We start from the raw sequence: 15,151 nt of genomic DNA on the forward strand, positions 1-15,151 counted from the left end.
TCTTCGCCTCGGGCTCCTACTCCATCTGCTCCGCCTCTGTCGGTTGGCCCCATGGAGTCGGCACGCCTTCGTCCACCATGGTTCCTCCCTCCGTCGGCTCCACAGTGGGCCGTCATCATGGCTGTGGTCTGGGTCTGTTCCTCCTGCCTTACGCCCCACCCATGTCCTCCCTGGCTCCTCCCTCCGTCGTCGCCCCTCTGGACTGTACTGTCTGTCACCTGGACTTTTGTTTTGGTCCCCCTCCTGGGGTGGCGTCCTCCGCCGAAGCCGCCATGGACATTTTCCTTTTTTTTCGCCCCTCTTTTCTGTTTTGTTTTTCTTTTTCTACGGCGCGAGGACGCGCCTATTCGGAGGGGGGCGTAATGTCACAGTTCTGTCTGTTTGTCATTGGTTTTTCCCATTTGTCTTTCCCCCGTTGATCTGTCATTTGGTTTAGCCCTTCGTCAGTGTGATTCCCTGCACCTGTCCTTGTACAATTAGTCACCTGTGTTTAATGATTAGTCACCCTTTATAAGTTTGTCTTTCAGTTCAGTTGATGTCGGTCTTTATTTGATGTTACTGTTACATGTGTGTGGATTATCCTGCCTGTTCCTGTCTGTTCCTTGAAGAAGATATTAAATATAGTGTTAATTGTTGATCTCGACTTCGTCTCGTTCATCCAGCACGTCTGTACCGTAACAAAACTGTTTTTTGCAGTATTGTCTTATATTAATGTCCGTTAAAGCATTTCTAAAAACTCCAAAATTATTTAGTTATGAAAGACACAGCAATACATGTTCTGTAAGATCATCATATTTGTAGTGTGTTCCATGGGTTTAACACGTACAATATAATGTATACAATATATATATTTCAGACCTATAATAGTTAATAGTAATAGTAAATGCAGAAAGTTGCATAAAATAAAAATACAGCAGGCTGCCTCAAATGTAATGGTTGGATTCCACAATTGATAACATATATAATAATACAATACAACTTTTACTGTAGTAGTCATAACATTTACTGATGACTTAATTTGAGAAATTGTCTATTGCGCTTCTGAATTGGCTGTGAGATTCGCCAATTTTTGCATAAGATGTGATGGATTCTGATCCGTAAAATAAATCTAACAGTGTAGAGTGACTTTTTGCACTTTTTCGTGTCACACACTACCTCCCTGCAGTCATTGTGTTCTTTTATTTCCACTTTGATTTCTATTTTGTTGTCATTCTGTCTGCTTCTGTGCTGTTGTCCAGTTGGAATTTTCACCCCAGAATGGCGGCCGCGCTACCGAAGCGCCATAGTGGCTGTTACCAAAAAAGAATCAGAGTTTCACCTCTTGGTATTCTATATTCTGTTATTTGTTCAGTGGCTGTTGGTCAGACATTGAGCAGAGGTGTTATGATCAGGTTGTTAAAAAGGTAATAAACAAAAAAGAAAAACACCTTTTAGTTCACCGACAACACCTCTGCTCTGACCAACAGCCACTGAACAAATAATCAGGTCCCAGATGGGTTCGTCACTTTTTGAGGTCCCCCTGAAACATTTCCGTTGTGGTTTGTGCTATTTGCAGCGCGTTTGTGTGTTTGCACAGTGCGTTTGTGAGTTTGGTTGTGTTGTGAGAATTTGCAGCGCATTTCTGAGTTTGGTTGTGTTGTGAGAATTTGCAGCGCGTTTCCGTATTTGTGTTTGCCTTGTGAGGATTTGCAGTGCCTGTGTCGTCAAACTGATGAAGATGTTTTCTTATTGTGTTGTCGTTTTTTTCTGTTTGCATGTGTTTTCTTAAGTTGCAGCGCGTTGAGCTCTCTCGGCCACCGCACACTTGAACACTTGGGCCAAATACATAAAATATGTCATGCAAGTAGACAAGTGGTCAAGTGCAAAGACCACAAGGGTGGGGATTTGGACGACCCCATATATGAATCATTCACAATAAGATCAACAATATGCATTTAGAAAACCAAGAGTGTGAATTAATTATTTCATTCTGACTTGCATGACAGGGGCTGTATGTAGGAATATTTATTTTACGCCTAGGCAAAGGACAAGAATGAATGAAAATATAACAACTACACAAACTATTGTAGCCTACATACTAATAACAGCCTAGATATGTTACAGTATGTAGCCTAATTAGCGCACATTGGGGAGTCGCTGTCTCTAAATGTGGGGTGTTTGCTTTTGCTTTTGAATGCATGTGCACATTTTACTTTCAGTTTCGTTTTAACTATCGCGCAGAACTCTTGGCGGTGCTGAGCGTACATTGTACAATACAAGACATTAATTTAACAAAATAATTTAAAAGTAGGGGGACACAAACGGGATTTTGAAAACTGTCTCCAGTGGAATTTACGCCCCTGGGTAAGTGGAACTCCACTGAGTTATCATTTGATGTGAATGTATGCCGTGTTGTACAGTATATTAAGACGGAGGCGAATTGCATCTGACAGAATTGTGGAGACATTTTAAACGTGCCATAGAATGGAAAACTTTATTTACCTTGGAACTGTTGAATAAGAACAGTTCTGTACATGGACATGACATGCCGTGAGTCTCAAACATGTTTCCTCCTTCTTATATAAATCTGGTGTTTGCAAAAGACCACTGAAAAATAGGCTAACCCTAACATAACACAGACTATGATGTAATAGTCACGATTATTAATAGTCACGCCCCCAACATTTGCATAGCCCAATCATCAGAAGATCTGCTGCTAGGCTAAATGGCAGATCACTGAAATAAATGTTATGTTCCAGGTTGTGCAGGGGATGTTAAGTGCAGGGATGGGTTGGTGTCTGTACTCAGAAAGGCAAGGAAAACAAATAAGGTGTTCTAATAAAATAAGGCGAGCCACTAAAGGGACACGGTTAGCTTCTTGCTAGCAGTAGCCTGTTACATTGCAGTACATAAGATTTCTCTTACCACATAAACAGACTAAGGAGAGATGACTGCACGGACGATGGTGAATTATTTACAGTTCCTGTGCATCACTAACAAGCATCTAAACTTATTAAAATATGTGGTAAGTACTGCCACTGTAGTATAAAGTTACACAGAGCACGTGCAATTGCAAATCTCAAAAGTGAAAGTAAAATGATCGTGCATTCAAAACAGCGGTTTCAATTACCCACATAATAATAGCGGCTCTTGATCTGTGATTAAATATATATATTTCCTCCATGTGCGAGCTACTGAAATGAGCCGCTATGTGAAACAGCCAATCAGAGCAGAGCTCATCATTATTATTCATGAGCCTTCCAAATAAGGTAATAACAGACCATTTCATTCTAGGGTTGTAAATGGATCTGTAAAACCGTTTCTGGATATTTTTTTGCCCTTTCCTATGCCATACACCTATGTTATCAGAGAACAATTTAAAATATTGTATCATTGCATTCTATGGCACCTTTAATTACAATGCAGTTTGTGCAAATCAGAGGCTGGTTTAGAGAGAGAGAAAAAAACAAAAAAACATTTGGAGCAAAAACCAGCCAGGTCCGAGTTTTAGCAGTACGCTGTGTCCGTGACAGGAAGCAATTGACGGCTAATATCTAAAATCTGCATTAAAGTTAAGAATGTAAAGATGAAGTTTAATTGGTTAATGCAAAGCTGTCACTGTATCAGCTCACATTAGTCTGTGCAGTAATTAGGCTAGCGAAAGTTGGAGAAGCAAGTCGGCCCACAAACAACAATTTCTTGCACTTGCACAAATGCTCCAAAATATATTTTGAGGTCGCGCAGATAATATTTTGGGAGCATATGTGAGAAAAACGGATGCAATTTTGAACCTTGGATGTGACATTTACGCACGTTCCCGAAAGCCTCTTTTCCATTCTATGACACATGAAAACGACTGCTTATACGATATTATTCTGTTCAAGTTAATGCAGACAGAGCTGTTCTGTACTGTAATGTCAATATGTCATGAAAATAAAAGAGATTCATACAGTCTCACATATAGTTTCAAATAAATATAGTTCATATATACTTCAATTCAATTCAATCATAACAGTCATTTGTCATGTTGTTGGTGAATTGCAGAGCTCATGCAAACATATCCACATCGCTATGATCAGATGCTTTCGTAACTGCTGTTTTGTCACTGCTGTTATTTTTGTGTGTTTGTTTTGTTATTGAGAGGAAAGCACACAGCATTCTCTCTAGACTATTCTTCATAACATTACGGTTAAACCACTGATGTCACATGGACTATTTTAACAATGTCCTTACTACCTTTCCGGGCCTAGGATTTCTTGGATTTCATCAAAAATATCTTAATTTGTTTTCCGAAGATGAACAAAGGTCTTGTGAGTTTGGAATGACATGAGTGTGCGTAATTAATGACAGAATTTTCATTTTTGGGTGAAATATGCCTTCAAGGCTCATGTAAGCTTAAAGCTTGCAGCACCTTGCTTGAGGTACACCTTTTTTTTCATAATTATTTTCATTTTTTAATCAAATACCACTGAAGAAACAAACAAACAAAAAAAGGAACAAGCAGGGGAAAAAGATTCATTGTAGAATATTAGGCTTCAACGATAAGACCACACTGTCAGTTACACAAAATAGCTCTCATCATGCTTAGACAGTGTGCGATCAATAGCTCTTTTCTGCTTCTCTCCCTCAGTCATTCAAATATACAGATTTTTTTTCTTCTCTCAGTGAAGATGGGTGGACACCGTCTGCCTGCTTGCATCCAGCATGGATCCATTTTTAATTTGATGTGCTAGGAGCTGCTGACAGTCCCCATATCTTCAGATAAAGTAGGAGGATTATTAATGTATGACTTCAATATAATGATTTTCTCATCTGCCAATCAAGCAGCCTCCTTTTGTGGCAGCCCAACACAAATGGCTGCACTGATGGCATTTACAGAATCCCATTATGTCAGTCTGGAAAATAACGAATATTAGAAAAGACTTTCGAATCAATGGCTGGTAATTATTTTTATCTGGCCAAATAAGTCCATAGAAGTCACCTAGCTGAGGATAACACTGCCTATTAATCAGAGGGGTTAGTTTTTGTCTTTTCATTGTAGAAAACATCAAAGATGGAAAAAACTACAACTCCTATATTTGCCTTTTTTTTTTTCCGGTGCAATATGGGACTTTGCTATTTGGAACTATATTTAATTATACTCTTTCCATCTCTTCTCTAATAATGTGGGAATAGCACTTCTAGGAGTGTGAGAATTTTTCATTCGTTTAATCCTCTGGTGACTGAAAATGAATTTTATAAAGATGCAATACAATTTTTCTTCACTAACTGAAAGGTTCTCATATATTTCATTGATGAAAGTAATATCCCATTCAGCCTACAACTTTAGGTCCTGCATGCACGATCGTATCCCAGAGGATGCTTAGGTTCTGAGCCTCAAGCGGCACGTCCACGGTCCACTCTTCCCTGACAGTCTGATGCTTATAGCACACAAATCTGGAAAGCACTTTCTCCATCTGGCTAACTCTAATCTGATTGGCCTGCTCAACACAACTTCATTGGGTAAGGCCCCATAGGTTATTTTATCAATCCACCTGAAAACAACCTTGTGTTTACAAGGTACCAAGTTGATAAAATAAACACTGTTAGATTTGTGAAGGTTTGCAAGGCAAGTGGTGTCATTTGAGGCTTTTTTTCTCAATTTTCACTTTATACTGTTTGAAACATTGAATGTTTCTCTCATAAAATGACTATCCTGTAATTGTGAATAACAAATTACGTAATTGTGAATTTATTTATTGTAATTGCTTTATATATCACAGTTATGACTTTGTCAATTTTCACTGTGTACTGCATTAAACAGTGCATCTTTACTTCGAAAAAAATAACTTTCTTGTAATTGCAAATAGCAAAATACATAATTGTGAATTTATTTCAGGTAATCAGGTAATCTCCCAATTATGATTTTATTTTTCATAATGGTACTTTTTCTCAATTTTCACTTTTATACTGTATCTCACAGTGCATCTTTATTTTATAAAATGACTATCCTGTAATACCGAATAACAAATTATGTAATTGTGAATTTATTTCTTGTAACCGCTTTATATCACACAATTATGACTTTATTTTGCATAATGCAACTTTTTCTTAATTTTTTTACTTCATACTGTATATCACAGTGCATCTTTATCTCATAAAATCAGTCCTGTATTTTCAAATAACAACTAATGTAATTCAGAATTTATTTCTTATAATTGCTTTACATCTCACAATTGTGACTTTATTTTGCATAATGATAATGGTCTAAATTTTCACTTTATACGGTATATCACAGCATCTTTATCTCATAAAATGACTGTCCTGTAATTGTGAATAACAAATTACGTAATCGTTAATTTATTTCTTGCAATCACTTAAAGGGATAGTTCACCCAGAATTGAAAATTTGATGTTTATCTGCTTACCCCCAGGGCATCCAAGATGTAGGTGACTTTGTTTCTTCAGTAGAATACAAACAAAGAATTTTATCTCAAACCGTTGCAGTCTGTTAGTCATATAATGGCAGTGAATGGGCACCAAACCTTTGAAAGTAAAAAAAAAAAAAAACATGCACAGAAAAAACCAAATTACACCCTGCGGCTTGTGACGATACATTGATGTCCTAAGACACCAAACAATTGTTTTTTGCGAGAAACTAAACAGTATTTATATCATTATTTACCTCTGATACACAGCAAAGTCCAACTGTCCTGAGCACCAAGGGGAAAAATGACCACTGCAGACCCTCCACAATTTTACTAAGTTTAAATATTTTAGCTTTAAATCAATTGGAACATCAGGATAAGCGCAAGTAATTACCTGCTATACAAGTAAATCAGTGTTTTTCAACCTTTTTTGAGCCAAGGTACATTTTTATTTGAAAAAAAATGACAAGGCACACCAACAATCGAAACTGTAAAAAAATTAAACTCTGTAGCCTATATTAACAATATACAGCCATTCTTATCGAAGTGTCTTGAACAGGAATCAAATAAACAAAAAGAAAAAAGTATTTTATGATCTTTCATTTTTCTTCTTCTTTCAAATAAAAAGTGCAATTAACAATATACAGTTATTCTTATCAAAGTGTCTTGAATAGCAATCAAATAAACACAATGAAAACAGTATATTTTGATCTTTCATATTTCTACCTACTCAGTGTGAACCCTGGGCCTAACCTGACATGATTACTCTGCCGCAGACACTCAACAATGGCATATTATTAGCAGCAGAGTATGTGAGCAGAGTGGAGCAGTAACAATTTCCCCTCCGCGCTCCGTGCATTTAATAATCGCTCCGCTCTAGCTCCACTCCGGGTTCAAAATTTTCCGCTCCTGCTCCACTCCTCGCTCACTGATATCAGAAACACCGCTCCGCCTTAGCTCCGCGTCAAAAAAAAAAAAAAAAAAAAAAAGTAATATATATATATATATATATATATATATATATATATATATATATATATATATATATATATATATATATATATATTAGGGCTGTCAAATGATTAAAATTTTTAATCAGATTAACCAGACTTTTCAGTGGATTAATCATGATTAATCACTATTTGCAACACCTGATCCTAACCATTTTTTTTTTTCTAAAATGCATACCAAAATATAAATAACAGGATACATAATTTTCACATTTTCATATTATACCAGGGCCCGCATCGGGCCTGTTTTAGGCTACTCCTTATTTTTTATATTTTAGATATCCATCAATAATGTTGCGCTGGTGGAAACAACACAAGACTTTCGCTTTTACTTTCGATAACGGCTCGGATGGCGCAACTGGAAGAGATCCGCGTTCAATCGCACGCAGTAGGCTAAAACTTGCCACAAAATACCGGCAAAAATAAATAATAAATGTGTCGGGGAAATAGTAAGGACATATCTGAATTATTTATTAATAAAGTGTATTCAATGTGAGTCAATGTGAGTCAATGTCGCAAAGATCCTGCAATCTCATTTTTGGACACGCCTTGAGAGAGAAATTTATCGTTAAGGATTACATATTAAACAAGTTTTTGTTTTCGATTTGTTTTATTTCGTTAAGTAATAATTAAAAACTTTCTATAGATATGTTTATCATGTCTGTGAGGCATGCATTTAGCTTTATTTTTGTTAAGCACTCCTGTTCAAGAACAAGACGACAGAAAGCGCATCATTTTTGTTTTCTTTATTTTATAAAAACACTGCAACGTTTTTTGGTGTATTACTTTTTCCTTTGTGAGCAAAAATGACGGATAATTTGAAATTGCTTCCACTGAAAAAATGCAAATGATTGAGCTGGTGCCTCGATGACCTGCAAAGCGGCTTTATGTATCTTCCACTCTCCACTCTGTCATTGTGTCAGTCACCGCTCTTTCAAGAATGAACGTAATTGTACGATGTACAGATGTAATTCCCAAAACATAAGAAAAACGAAATTTTCATACAAATTCTGAATGGATTATGGCATGGAAAGTGCAAAGCGCGCTCCCTTTATTATCACTAAAAGCGTCACAAATCTAGTTAATAGAGATCTCACAACGTTCCGTTATAATCAATAAAGCTTTCTAAACTACACAATGAATATTTTATTTACATCGCGTCTACACTTAGTCAGGAGATGAACAAGCCTAAGCTTGGCTAACCACTCCAGTTGCAGAGGGGCTGTCGCCCAGGCTTGTACTTGTTAACCATCATCATTCTTTTTATATTTGAATCCGTCCATAGGCTCACCTTACTCCATCTCGCCTCTCCCCAATCCTGACAAATAATTCGTCACACTGCGCATGCGTGAAATGCGTTAAAAAATTTGACGTAATTAACAACAACAAAATAATTAACGCCGTTAACGCGTTATTTTCGACAGCCCTAATATATATATATATATATATATATATATATATATATATATATATATATATATATATAGGCTAATGGTCCTGTTCATAACACATACTAAAATAAAATAACAGGAGAGTTTGGAACATAGTGTGCAAACTTTGTTCCTACCACATACCAAGCTAATAACATTGTCAGCATTAAAAGAGTATAATTGCTGCTTTATGCCGTACAAAGTTTGTAATGAACATAATACGTTTTCGTCAAGTTATTTTACGGATCACTGCATTTCTTACAGATTTCTGCTCATTCGATATCGGATACCAATACATTTGTTTTAATGCATTATTGATAGAGTGATTGCGTGTGAATAAGTGTTGTACCTGTTTAAATGATGCTTTCACCTGAAAATATTTAGTATCTAGAAGGAACAAACTAATTCCTTGTGAACTATAATTTAGCACTCCGCGCTCCGCTCCCACTCCACTCCGCTCACATACGCTGATTCGCAGACAATAAATTATTACTTTTCAAAAAATGTTTTAGACCAATTAGGTGAAATTGAATAATTTCCCACGGCACACCTGACGATCTCTCACGGCACACTAGTGTACCGCGGCACAGTGGTTGAAAAACACTGATTTAGTCGATGCTCACAACAGGTTGTCAATGATGGTGAATAGGGCATCGGAATAGCCATGTAAATAAATCACTGTTTTACGCCATTTACGAGGCACAAAGTAGCTCCACACTTCATTGGTAGACTTCCAAGGGCCCTGACATTTAAAACGAGACATTGAGAACTCAGAAAAAGCACCGGTAGTTTATTTAAAGATAAAGATTTATACAGACAGTACCTGCAAGAAAAAATCTGGTCGCCACCATCTTGAATTTAGTCACGATAAGTCGAGTGTGGAGCACGAAGGAAACTACAACCTGATAAGTTGATAACCTGATAAGTTCCTTCCTGCTCGGCAAGGTACGTTCACACTCGGTATCATGATTCAATACATTTTAGGTCAATATCACACCGGAGTTCTCCTTTAAGAGAGTGCTCCTAATCTCAGCTCGTTACCTGTATAAAAGACACCTAGGAGCTAGAAATCTTGATGATTGATAGGGAATCAAATACTTATTTCACTAATTAAAATGCAAATCGCTTTATAACTTTTTTGAAATGCGTTTTTCTGGATTTTTTGTTGTTGTTATTCTGTCTCTCACTCTTAAAATAAACCTACCATTAAAATTATAGACTTGTCATTTCTTTGTCAGTGGGCAAACGTACAAAATCAGCAGGCGATCAAATAATTGTTTCCCTCGCTGTAGAATACAATCATGATTTTACTTTTTCATTTTGTATGCTTTCTTTAGAAAACTTTCTTAGAACAATTTTACTTTACAATAAAAAGGAAGCAATGATAAAATAAATTTAGCTAGTCATAGACTACAATAGATGCCATGTAAAGCAAGTGACAATTTCAATCCCTGTAATGCAAACTTTCTTATTTGTGTCATATTAATTCACAGACAACAGAAGAGATCCTACAAACGTTAGCTACAACTCGTGTCCCTCCTAGCTTTAAGAGGCAAGCAAAAGAATTTGTGGGCTCTTCTGGAGCTGCAATCCCAGACTCCTTGGACTGGAGAGAAAAGGGATATGTCTCCAGTGTGAAGATGCAGGTATGATTACACTGTATACTTTGAGAGAATACCAGCTGATAGTTGTTTCTTTAGATTTGTGTCTGTGTAGCTTTTTATTTGTTAGGATAGCTCATCTCTGTTTCTTTCGATAGACTAAAATGTTAAGTAGTTCTCATTATTAGTATTTCCATAAATCCATTCAAATATCAGTTATATGTGACCTTAAGTAGCACGGGTATATTTGTATTTTAGTTATATTTTATTATTATATTAAATTTTGATAGTTTTATCATGTTTCTCTCTCATCTGTCAGGGTGCATGTGGTTCGTGTTGGGCATTCAGCGCCGTCGGGGCTCTTGAAGGTCAGCTGATGAATACCACAGGAAAGTTGGTGGAACTTAGTCCTCAGAATCTGGTGGACTGTTCCTCCAGTTACGGCAACAAGGGCTGCAATGGTGGTTGGATGAATGATGCGTTCCAGTATGTTATTGATAATGGTGGAATAGACTCAGAGACATCTTACCCTTATGAAGGAGTCGTAAGTTGTTTATGTGGTTCCATGTGTAGAAAGAAAACTGTCAGTGTTAGACACATTTAAAGGTCCCATATTGTACACATTTCTGGAGGTTTATTTTAGTTGTTGATGTCCTTAAGAATATATATCTGCGGTATAAGTGCCAAAATCCATCTCAATATATTTTTACAGCTCCTTTTTTAGGAGCTCTGTCAAGAACAGGTCGATTTTGGCCCATCTAATTAATATTCATGAGCCTCTCTTCTGATTGGCCTGTTGTTTTCTGAGTGACGCACATCCAAGCCAACCACATGTAACTATGGTCATGTATGCTGTAGTCTAGCCCAGAGCCTAGCCTGCTGTGGCTTGGTGATACTCAACAGGATATTTCAAAATGATCATTAATGTTTTTTTCTTTTTCAAACACTGAATGCAGTAAGCTACATAACTGTTGCTTTAGTAAAGCCCCTTTCACAATGCGTGCTGATTCCGGAAAATTACGGGAACGAGCGCTGTGTGAACAAAAGCCAGAACCAAATGCCATTAAGGCAGTGTTGTAGTGATGATGCACTTTACCCTGCGACTCTTCACGACGGAAAAAATACGTGCAAGTGGAATGAAGCAGCGATCAGGCAGCCCCTCACTATCAGCGCTGAAAATCAGGTTAGTTTCAGTTTAGTGAAACGTACGCGTCGCATTACATCTCACATCCAAATGTCACGTCTTTACGGGTTGTGTGTAAAGCACACACAGATTCCGGAAAACAACTGTGAGTGAACCTAATTAAGCAATTCCGGAACAAATCTTGGGACACATTATCCGTGTATTTTCCGGAATGGCTGTGTGAAAGAGGCTGAAGTTGACGTGCCACTGGTCTCTTATATTAACGTTGTTCGTGTAATGATGTGTAATGATGTAGCTTGACATCTATCGACTGAACAGGGTTTTCTCCACTTGTTTTCATGTTGTTGTTGCTTAGCAATGGCATGGACGCGAAGTTGTCGAGGTTTGACAAAAGGAGGGTGGGACGGTGGTTGTTGCTCTGGGTGGTGACTGAAGGCGGTGACTGAGTAGATCGGACGTCATATTTTTTACGGAAGTTACAGGGGCTTGTGAAAAGGAACGGCTACTTTATTCAGGCTGTGTGCAGTTTGCTGTGGACTGACTGAAACTTATATGGTAGTTACATAACCCCTAGACCTCAGTTATCATGAAAAAAGCCAGGAAATTTCGATTTTGACAATATGGGACCTTTAAAAAAAATGCAATCCATTATCATTATGAATGTAATCTAATAAATAAATGTGTCCTACAGCAAGGGCAGTGCAGATACGATGCATCCCATCGTGCAGCAAACTGCACCAAGTACTGTGATGTCCGTCAAGGAGATGAGGAGGCCCTGAAGGAGGCTGTTGCCAACATTGGACCTATTGCAGTGGCCATTGATGCCACTCGCCCTCAGTTTATCATGTATCGGAGTGGTGAGTATTTCTTTCCTACAAATATTAAACAGACTGATTACCACATCAAGGTATTCATGATTTATTTTTCATTGACAACTATAACATTATCTTATATGTCTCCACAGGGGTTTACAATGATCCATCCTGCACCCAAAACATAAACCATGCAGTGCTGGTTGTGGGATATGGTGCGATTGCTGGACAGGACTTTTGGCTGGTCAAAAACAGGTACAGGCTGATATCATAATTTGAGTGGCTCTAATACTGCCGTGCAAAGGCAAAAGACCGTAACTTCGATTTTGGTCGAAAATGAGTTATTGATATTTTTAGAATATTCAACACCTCTTTTATCATGTGGATAAGTATCTTGAGTCAGTTTCATTGTTTTTTCGAGAAAATAATGCGTTGTCTTAACAGTAACTTCCAAAAGCCCTAGAGAAACGAAGTTAGAACACCGTAACACATGTTAGCGCTCTTTGGCTTTGTTTTGAAACGCTCTAATTAAGTTATGGTACTACGGTACCATTCAATAAAGTTTGCCGCGTTCAAGTTACGATGTTGCTTGTCTAACGTTACTGTCATAACTCTCACCGAAGCACTTCTGACACACACTATACCTGAATAAAAGATATTGTTGAGTTGTTGTTTTTAATCAAGCAGACATCAAGCTCAAGGTAAGAAATTGTATAATGCAAAAGATGCATTAGACAAAAGAATTAGATCGCAATGTACTTTACTTAGCTTGCTAGCCGCCTATAGCATAAAAATATGATACCAATCTGCACCATATAAAGCACTGTAAACAAGCAAAGACTAGATAAATTGCCAGCAATAAGTTTTTATTTTCATGATTCATTTTCATTCAACAGTCTAGGGCTACCAACTAACGTTAGTCGACATGAATGCCGTGACAGCATAGCATGTAACATGATCACATAAAATCAGTGAACTTCACAATTAAAGCCATATCCTACCTTTTCTTGTAACCAAATAATATCCATGGCAATGAATGTCATCAGAGATGTTTAATCCACGACAATCCACAAGAATTCTGAGGCATTATTCCTGTCTGCTGGCGTTCACATCAATCAAGACTTCCTTTAAGCTAGGCTATTTTTGTGAATGAATCTGTGGCTCTGAACAAATCGTGAGTCAATGATTCATTTAGCTATTCATAAATACAGCGATTTGCTGTGTTAAAAAATGACTCGATGTCTCACTTAAAACAGTGACTTAGCACCACCTACTGGATTCCAAAGTTCACTTAATTACTTGTACATGATTTGTTATATCTTTGCAGTATTAAATACATTTTAAATAAATTTTAATAAATACATTATGTTAATTCATTAGTAATATGAAGATCTCTACTCATTAGAAAATCTTGTATTTATTAATGTAATTCACTGTGACCTGTCTGCAGTCGACCTGTTAGTTAATGCACACCAATTAAAAATACTCTTTACCACAAAGTATTGTTTCATGTCTAATGTATTAATAACGGCACCAGAATGCAACCAAAACACAAGATAGCAATAAGTAGATTGCTATAAGTAATTATCAGTCATCCAAAATAAATGCCACGATCTCTATAGATTTTATACAGTTGTTACTAATGATTTTGTAAATGGTGATCAGCAACTGAATACTGATAGTGTGGAAGTTACTGCTCTTTGCCTTGGGACGACGTCTCACTTTTTGCATACAATTCAAAGGCAGAGGACAGTAACTTAAAAATAGGGGTCAAAAGTCAAGTTTGAGCTCAAGATTTTTTTATGAAGATAAATTGCATTATTAAAACATCTAATTGCCAGATTTACAGTGTCCTAGCTATAATTAATTTGGCTGGACAACAAAAAATCTTTAAAGTCATTTTTCTCAGTTCCACACTCTAGTGAGTTAAGGTCTTTTGCCTTTGTAGGGCAGAATATTGTTTTGGGAAATGTACCTACTCAAAAGCATGTAAAATCATAACATCTGTCTCAAACAAAACATTGAGATTAAAAAAAGATACAAATTCTAATTGTTTTCTTATACTTTAACAGTTGGGGTACTACATTTGGAGATGGTGGCTACATCCGTATGGCCAGAAATCAGAACAACATGTGTGGCATCGCCTCATACGCCAGCTATCCGGTTATGTAACTGAAGTCCTATTGAAATCAAGGAATATATCAAAATAAGATTTATTTTTTTATATTCTCATTTATTAACTCTAAATGTGCATTTTATGTTTCTTCCATTCCCATTGTCTTTTAATATGCTTTTACTCGATTCAGTCAAATGAATTGTTTTTATACAGTGCAACATCACAATGATGAGGTATTAAAGGATTTTTAAAAATCAGCACACAATGTCCAGTTATGATTGACATTAAGATTACTAGGATGTTTGCACCTTTGGTTGATTAGCCACATTCATAAGGTAACACAAGGGAGAGAATGGCATAAAATGACACAGATGTTCACACCAGCAGAAAGAGATTTTAGATGAATGATAGGTAAAAGAAAAAAGAAAGCCCTTTCAGTCTGCTTGTCTGAATTGTTAATAAGGGTCCTCTCCAGATGCCAAAAATGCTTGTGATCCAACAATGAAGTTTGCTAAAATCATATTTTTATTCTGGTGATTCATATGACACAGCTAGAACATACTTGCATCATATTTGTAGAGACAAACATATTTAACATTTATTTTGGTCTCTATCCTCACATCTCATCCTACATGTTAACACTTTTTTGGCTT

General features: G+C 36.9%; 1 protein-coding gene across 1 annotated transcript in view; it reads left to right on the top strand.

Moving 5' to 3' along the window:
- Positions 1-14,755, top strand: part of LOC141343373 (cathepsin S-like) — an 81,848-nt gene extending 67,093 nt beyond the window's left edge. The window contains exons 4-8 of the mRNA XM_073847974.1: positions 10,319-10,471; positions 10,746-10,970; positions 12,262-12,427; positions 12,535-12,637; positions 14,455-14,755. Coding sequence (XP_073704075.1) covers positions 10,319-10,471; positions 10,746-10,970; positions 12,262-12,427; positions 12,535-12,637; positions 14,455-14,554 — 747 coding nt within the window. The 3' untranslated portion in view covers positions 14,555-14,755. The remainder of the gene's footprint in view (positions 1-10,318; positions 10,472-10,745; positions 10,971-12,261; positions 12,428-12,534; positions 12,638-14,454) is intronic.
- Positions 14,756-15,151: the final 396 nt, after the last annotated feature.

Source organism: Garra rufa, chromosome 9 (genome assembly GCF_049309525.1).
Source record: "Garra rufa chromosome 9, GarRuf1.0, whole genome shotgun sequence".
In the NCBI taxonomy this organism is placed as follows: Eukaryota; Metazoa; Chordata; class Actinopteri; order Cypriniformes; family Cyprinidae; genus Garra; species Garra rufa.